Raw genomic sequence first — 8237 nt, forward strand, 5'->3', positions numbered from 1 at the left:
GTCGCTGAACACCCGATAGCTCTCCCCTCTGTCTTCAGCCTATTTAAACCGTGAATGGTAACAGTTCCTCCTGCAGAGGGTTGAAGTGATCATTGCCTAAATAATGCACTTATTCAATATATCAAACTGCTTATTAGCAAACTGAACACATATAGTAAGTATGGAATACAGATATATGAGTATGTTATCTATTACCACTTTCACATTTCATGCTCAGCAGCCCTATTAGATGGTTAAATCGGTTTCATAAGAAAATTGAGGCTCAGCAACTATTAAGCTTCCGGAGCAAAGGCACACCGCTTCATGTGGCAGAGAAAAGCACCCCGTGAAAGGCAGCAACGCCCCCTCTACCGTGCTCTATCTTTGTTACTCCAGATAGTGGTTATTTTCTGCATGTGCTCATCGCCCACTGCAATTACCATTTTTCAGGTTTTCTTGTTTGTCTATCTAGAATGTATACTCTGGAGGAAAAGAGACGGCATTTTTGTTAAGCCCAGCACCAGAGAGAGTGCTGGGCACATAGAAGACACAGTTTGCACCCTGGCTGGTGTGGCTCAGTGGATTGTGCACCGGCCTGTGAACCAGAGGGTCGCTGGTTCAATTCCCACTCAGGGCACATGCCTGCGTTAAGGGCCAGATCCCCAGTGGGGGATGCATGGGAGACAACCACACATTCAATGTTTCCCTCCCTCTCTTTCTCTCTCTTCCCCTCTGTCTAAAAATAAATAAGTAAAATCTTCAAAAAAATTTTTTAAAAGACACAGTTTCCTTGAATGAATGAATGAATCAATCAATCAATGAAGCTAAAATTTGTCCAGGCTCTGTACTTGACCGCTCTGACGCAGTGCCGCCCATTTACTGCCATCATTTAAAATCCTCTTCAAATGAAGAATTGCATGATTCCCCTGAAGTTGTTTTCTCTGGAGCCCAAAGACGGCAGCATTCTGTGATTCTCCACACTCATCCACTCATTCCTCTTCTCACCAAGTGGGATCTAAAGCCACCTCAAGGTCAGAGCCAGGCCCCAGCCCCGCCCGCTGGCACCCCAGCAGCGGCCAGATGAGGTGGGCTGGGTGGGACAAGGGAATGGGCTTCCCCAGTCTGGTCTCCAGTCTAGCTCTGCCACGTACAAGTTACGACCCCAGGAAAGGCCCAGTCCCCCTTGCCCTCTAGAAAGGGACGATGCAGAGCTATGGTAAGGCTCACACGGCCAATGTGTAGAAAACTGCGCATTCCGGGGCTGTGACGTGGTGGGCACGCCACAGAGACAGCGCCCTTTCTCCCAGGCTCCGAGAGGACTATTTTTATGTCCTTTGATGTGCTCATCACTCTCGATGTGTCCACATTCTAAAGTCCCTGCCAGCAGGAACCGTGGCCTTGTTCATCCCCTGGGTCTGCCACCTAACAGGTGCTCAGTAAGACTGAGTGAATTCACCCAAACCTCTGATTAATTCACCCAAATGCTTTTTTTAAACTTCTACTTGGGATTTCCAAATAATCTGTCTTTGGGTTTATTCTTGGTCCCCTAAACCTTAATAAAATTGCAGAGACATAGGACGCAGAGTGAAAGGAGTAAGAGCAACATCAGAGACTTCTCCCACCCCACGTCTTCCATCCCACAGAGCCTCGGGGCCCTGCAGGGATGGAGGAAGAGTGTCCCCTGGGACCTGTAGAACACGAGGGACAGGCTGTCCGGGCTCTGTGCCAGCAGAGACCTGCCACCTGGTATCCCAACTTTGCGATGCCACCATTTCATTCCTTCTCAGCCCTCTGACCCTCGAGGACACCACGGCAAACTAAAACAGGCCCTGGCTCGGAAGCACCATCTCACAGTGTCGGAAACGGGAGAGAAACCTGTGCTCGATGAGGTCACGATAAGGCCTCTCTCGGAGCACTTGTGAGGATGTGTGACCGTGAAACTACTACGCCTGTGCCAGGGGACACACAGGGACTTAGGTAACCGAGCCGTCGAAGTCCAGACAGACCACGGCAGTCCGCATCACTACAGTCAATCCGTTCATTCATTCGCAGCCAGAGGGAGAAGGAGGTCATCTGCTCAAATGATCGCCAGGAAGGGCGGCTGCGGGTGACAACAGCCTCACCTCTTTCCAAAAGCTTGAGCAAGGGGGACTAGAGTGTGGTTTTCCTTCGATGGCAACAGTTCACCACCTTGGCCAGGGTTTACTCCTCTCCCACACGTGTGCATGTCTGTGACGCTGGCTTCGCCATCCACCGGCATGTCTGTGTTCCCTAGATCAACGCCGGAAACAGCCCCATAAAACCTAGTGTCTTCTAGTAACTAACTCCCTTTGGGATGCAAGGAGTTGGCCAAAGACTTAAGGGATGTTCCTCAGGTGTCCTTGAGAAAGGAAAAATCATAGGCCTCTTGAAACGGCTATCAAAAGTTCTTGATTCTTAATATCATAAGGGACCTAAATGGCTTTTTAAAAGAGTTTAGCTTGTCATTAGTTTGGGGAGCGGTTCGCTAGTTGTGCAGAGGCCCACAATTCGGACAGCGGTGACCAACTCACACATGCATAGACAGTAAAGAGCGATGTTTAACTTGTCAGAGAATCCCAGACTCTGCGCTGTCTCTCCCTTCATTTTACAGGAACTTCACACGGAAAATCAATCTTGGAAAGGCTAGATTTGCCTGAAGGAACATTACCAGTGGCTGGGTCGGAATTATAACTCCGTTTCCCCCGCTGTACAGAGGCGACAAAAAAGTCAGACAGGCAGGCTCCCCTGTCCACCAGCCCCTCCGAGAGGTTCCTGCCTCATCGTATCTCCTCGCGCTTTCAGATCCCGTTGGACCAGCGGGGAGAGAAACTTATGCTGAGTGATCCACGGGTGGTGGGGAAGAAAAGCCAGACCCTTTCACGTTGGGGAGCCCGAGTTTCGTGGGAAGAGGCGGGCGCGCTGCCCAGCGGGCCTAAAGTGGACAGGAGGAGGGAGGCTGGGAGAGAGAGAACCCAGAGAAAAGGGGTGGAAGGGCGGGCGCGCCTGGGGTTGAGGAAAGGTGTGTGTCTGCAGGACATGAGAGACCTCGGCGCCTCGGGGAAGCTGGACGGCCCGGCTCCCACAGGGCCGCGGGGCTGCCCCTGCAAACTCCTCTCTCCTCCTCGCACTCGGCCCTTTGTTGTCCGCCTCTGGCTCCCGCTCATGCCCTCGGGTCCCCCGCCCCCCCCTGAAGTCACCCCAACTGCACTCATAATATTTTGCTTTGCGCCGGGTCTGTTTTCCGCCACCAACTTCCAACGGTCTCCATGGCGACGCACTGGGGAGGGGACGGACGCGGCTACGGAAATCCCAGGGACTAGCCGCTGGGCAGCTCCTGCAAACTTTTCCGGGTCCCCGGGTCCCGCAGACCCGGTGGGAAAGAGCAGCCGCGCGGACTCGGGTGCAAGGCTCCCCGGCCCAGCCTGCGTGCTGTGTCAGCGCTGGCGAAGGCCGGAGCCACGGGGCCTGGGGACCGCGGGACCAAGCGACTCTCACTTGAGACCCTACAGCCAGACGCCGGCACTTGGCTGGCGGCGGGGGTGGGGGCGCGCATTTCCCCCTCGCTGGCCACCTGCACACACGTGGGGGGAGAGAGTCTAAACTGCGCGCGGGAGCAAAGCTCAGACCCCGGCCTATGGATCCCTGAGAATGCAGGCCTGGTCCCCGGGACGGGGAAGAGGGCTCCTTGCCCGAGGCCGAGACTGGGAGAGAGTGGAGGAGGCCCGGGCTCGGTTCCCACCGGGCTCTCACTGCCCGGTGGGCCTTGCTCCCAGGCCTCCGAATGGACGTCCTCACTTCGGGGCCCGCGGAGCCAGGTCGGGCCTGGTGCTGAGCCGGCACCTGTGAACCCGCGTGCCTTCCCGCCGCGGCGGCCCCGGGGGCTCCAATCCGGCCCCAGTGGTACCCCAGCCGCCCGGGCTCTGGGTTCCAGAGCTGGGACCAGAAAGCGGGTAGAGGCAGGAGATTCCAGCTCAGGCTCAGCAGGGCCCCTCTCTAACGCGCCATCCCGTTTAAGGAGAAAACGACTCTTCTCCTGCGTAGGCGACCCGACCTGGCCTCGGCCCAATGCGCACAAGTTCTGCGTGGCTTAAAATTCTGCCTACTTTTCCCCCTTCGTTCTCGAATTTTCTGGTACCTTCAGTAACTGAGCAACGCTCGCTTGGGCAGGGCAGCCCGGATTGGACCCACAGGTCAGAAACACGTAGGCACCGCGGACGGCCCGCGTGAGTGGGGTGAGCCACGCGGGACTGCGTCCTCGCTTTTGCGCGGCGCGGGCCGGGGAAACGTGCGTCCGCCCTAGGTGCAAACGGCTAACGGGCCGGCGGCGCTTTGACGGCCCACGCACGCGCCTGCAGCCCGCGCCGCCTGCCCGGGCTCGGCCCCGCGGCCAGCCTCCGGGGAGAGGGGCTCTGCTTTGTCGCACTCTGGGGCCAGCGAGCTGAAGGCCCAAGGCGCGCGCCGGCTCCCGGGCCTCCCCCGACGGGGCCATTGTCTTAGCCCCACACTTGTTGAGTATTTTGGGAAAACTCGAGGAATATATTACCGGCTCGGGACGCAGAACAAAGGGGCGCGTTTCCTCAGGTCACGCTGAAGTGGCCCCAAGGCAGACAGACCGCTGGAGCCCGGCCTCTGCAACGCCGTTCTCCCTAGCCCGGGGCACTTTGCGGGGATTTTCCTTTTAAGAGTAAGGGACGGAGAGGCCCGGCTCGCCGGCCTCTCTGATCCTGGACGCTCCCGACTTCGCCCCAGCACTTGCTGCGAAACGGTTGTTCGAGCCCTCTCGGAATGAAATGCTAATGATATTCGTGGTTCCGGTCGCGCGCGATCGACCTGCTCCAGGGAGGGCCAGCCTCGGCCAGCCGTGGGGAGTAAGGACCTTTACATAACAAGGGAAACTCACCAGGAAAGCTAATTGGATTAAGTTCGCTGGAAGGGAGGTGAGGGAGGCTGGCGGACCTGGCCGCGCCCGGCCGCACTTCCCTGGTCGTCGGGTTCGGAGCCCGAGGGGAATTGTCTCCTGGCGCGCCTCGTGTCATTTCTTCACGTTACCGTTCACTAAAACTTTTGGTTTTGAGGTTCGGGGTGGCTATCTAGATGTTTCACTTGTGTGAAAGAGAGAGGGGAGTGGTAGGAGATAAGGTTTCCGTTTCCCTGTTTGGGGTGTTTGCAGTTGAAGTCGCAGTGACCCGGTGCCCTCAGGACCCTCAGCTGCGTGGAAGACGAATCAGAGCGTCTCTGCAGCCCCGAGAACGCACGGAAACGCTCCAGTCGGGTGGAAGGGGCACCTAAGTCCCCAGGTGGGCTGGGGTCAGTGTGCAGTGCGGGGAGACCCCAGGTCCCTGTGTGGGCCCCTTGCAAATACTTGGCCGCAAACAATGCAGTCTTGGGTTTAATTTTGTTCAAGGATCTTCGCCTCTAAAGTTGGGGTGCTCAGGCGGTGCGCAGTGCAGAAAGCACTTGGCATGAAAAAGTGCAGGGAGGGGCTCTTTCCCCGCTCTGGGTGCCTTCTTTACCTTCCACTGTGAGCACCCTAGGAGGGCCCACCCGGTACCCGAGCCCGCGCGCGAAGGAGACGTCTATAGTAAGGCGGACTGCGAAGCTCAGCCGGTCCCCAGTCCCTCGGGGCCCGCACACACTTGGCGGAGCGCAGTGGAAGGGGAACTTCGCTGTTGGGATCAGCGACAGACACCTACCGGGGAAAACTGAAGATGCCCCTGGCCAAAGGGGGTGATTTCCCGGGCGCCGGGGGCGTAGGCAGAAGCCTGGGGGTGGGGTGGGGGGGGCTGGAAATCTGTCTGCAGGGACCACCGGGAAGCTGCCTGGGTTGATGCCCGGGTGCCCCACGCCACCTCCCCGCATCTATTCCCAGCTGCTCTGGGGTGGAGGTGGGGAAACATCCGCGCGGTGTCGGTGTCCGCTCAGGAAAGGGTCGCGCGTGTGTGAGGGGGTAGCAGAGGCTGAAAGACACTTGTTGCTCCGCGCCTTCTCCAAGCAAGCCCGGTGTTAAAGCTACTACCTCGGCCCGGGCTGCTGCGCTCACCGCCCTGTTTCTGCCCGATCCCCAACCGCGTCTCCTCAAGAAACCGGGAGGCTGCTGCGGAGCCCTACTAAGAGCAGACTGCTTGGGAGAACGCGGCTGGAGAAGGAGGTAAACTTCTTCCACCTGGAAGGGACGTGGGGAGCATAACTCCGATCTAGAAGTTTGGCGGCTCTTCAAAGGTGCTAGAAATGGGAAGTGGCGACGGCGCTACTGGAGAAAGAACGGAGGCGCCGGCCTTTTTCGTTGTTAAGAGATTCCTTGGCTTCCTTCCTCAGTTTTTACAGATCGCGGCGACCCCAAAACTAACTGCCCACAGCCAACAGCTGCCAAAGTGCCGAGCAATTTGCAGACCCTGTCGCCAGGCCTCGCTGGCTACGCTGTGTCCTGCCCTCCCTCCAGCAGAGTCACAACCGGGGAGCGGAGCCCGTGGTTGGGTGCCCCTCCCCGCAGGGAGGCTACACCCGGCCTCGGACAGCCTGGGTCTCCCACCTCCCGACCCGGCACGGATTCCCCAGGACCACCGGGTTCGCCATCGCCACTCCCTCCAGCAGCAGGTCTACACCAGCCTGAGCCTCCGTCCCCACCACCCAGGCGCGACGCGAAGTCGTAGCCCTACTCCGCCTCTGGGCGTTCCGCTCCGCTTCCCGGCCCTTGCCGCCAGCCCCAGAGCGCACCGCGCTACAGGGGCCCCCACCTGGGGGAGGAACCGCACGCCCAACAGGGGCGGTCGGCTCGCAAAGTTTCTGCAAGTGGCACCTCGAGCTCGCCGCGAGCCAGCGAATCTTTACGTAACTTTCTGTCCAGGACCAGCGAAAGCGCGCGCCTCAGCGCGCGCGCGTGCACACACACACACACACACACACACACACATTTGCACACACTTCTACGCATCCACTTGCACACACTGCACATCACTCGGGGCCGAAAACTTGTGCACACCTTCCATTCTTCCCTGGGGCTTCACTGTCAAGTTGACCTTTCTCAACTTTTTGCAACTCTTTCCGAAGTTCCCCCTCTCCCCTTTCCCTCCCTCCCAGTGCCCCCCGCCCCCCTCCAACCTCCGCCAGTAGGACTAACCTGTGGAATCCATGTCGGGTTCCTCCAGTAACCCACAATGCATGCTCTTCCCATGGACAGCACAGGCGCCCCCCAAAAGTCCTGATGTTTGGGGATCCCCTGTGCTAGAGCCGCCCAGGGAGGAAGGGAGTGAGGAGGAAGGGACAGGGAACGAGAGACGCAGAAGAGTGCAAGGGCAGAGGATACAGGAGGAAAGGGAAAGAAAGAAAGAGAAAGAAAGAAAAAGAGAGAGAGAGAGAGAGAGGCGAAAGAGCTGGGCGAAGGGGGAGAGAGCGAGCGAGCAGGCGAGCAGGCGAGGGGACACTCAGTAATCCAGCCGGGCAAAGCCAAACCCGTCAAAATGTTTGCGGATGTTTCATGGGAAAAAGCATCATTTTATAGGAGCCCCGATGGGAGCAATGTCATTGATAGGCCAGCCGGCCTGATGAATGGCCGCTCGTCAGATGGGGCCGTGGCGAGGCGCACTGTGAAGCCCATTGTGGGCCTGTTTTGAATAAGAAAAGCCGCCTCCGAGAAGGGGGGCTCGGAGCGACGCAATCCCAGCCCTCCGACTTCCCCCTTCTATTATAGCATTAGCAACGTTTTTCTTATTTAAAGTTCCAGAGGCCTTCTGCAGCCTGCGCCCGGCGCTCATTACGGGCGGAATCAAAATTGGCTTAGATGTGGCCCCTCTCCCCTCCCCTCCCCTCCGGGCCCTCCCCTCCCCGGGCCGGGCGAGGCTCAGGCACGAGGTGGGGGTGGCGGCAGGGGACTCCGGGAGCCTGGGGAGTCGTCTGTGCGGCCACGAGTGGGCCCCACTCCCTTCCCTCTCCTCCTGTGCGCCCCCCGCCCAGTTTGGTCCGGAGCTGGATTCAAATGGGGGCCCTGGGAATGCAGGAGAAGGTATGACTTGAACCATTCCACGCGGATCCGCGGACACGCGTGGAGTAGAGCCAGCTGAGGGGGTGCAGAGGAAGGGGAACGGCAGCCCTGAGACCCCACCGCCCAACCTGGGCTAGGAGAAGGCCGCCTGGCAGGGAGGGTGTGAGGGGCCGACCCGTCTCCTCCAGAACTTTCTCTGCCTTCCTCCAGGTCTGTCTTCTCCCCTCCGTCCCCCTCCCGCCCCCTGCGCCCCTCTCCC

General features: G+C 58.7%; 1 protein-coding gene across 2 annotated transcripts in view; it reads right to left on the bottom strand.

The window, feature by feature from the left end:
* The window catches only part of RFX4 (regulatory factor X4), a 133783-nt gene extending 126470 nt beyond the window's left edge, over positions 1 to 7313 (bottom strand). For both annotated transcript variants that reach the window (XM_045826555.1, XM_045826553.1), the window contains exon 1: positions 7118 to 7313. In XM_045826555.1, coding sequence (XP_045682511.1) covers positions 7118 to 7160 — 43 coding nt within the window. In that variant the 5' untranslated portion in view covers positions 7161 to 7313. The remainder of the gene's footprint in view (positions 1 to 7117) is intronic.
* Positions 7314 to 8237: the final 924 nt, after the last annotated feature.

Source organism: Phyllostomus hastatus, unplaced genomic scaffold (genome assembly GCF_019186645.2).
Source record: "Phyllostomus hastatus isolate PE091 unplaced genomic scaffold, TTU_PhHast_1.1 phas_scaffold_755, whole genome shotgun sequence".
Lineage (NCBI taxonomy): Eukaryota > Metazoa > Chordata > Mammalia > Chiroptera > Phyllostomidae > Phyllostomus > Phyllostomus hastatus.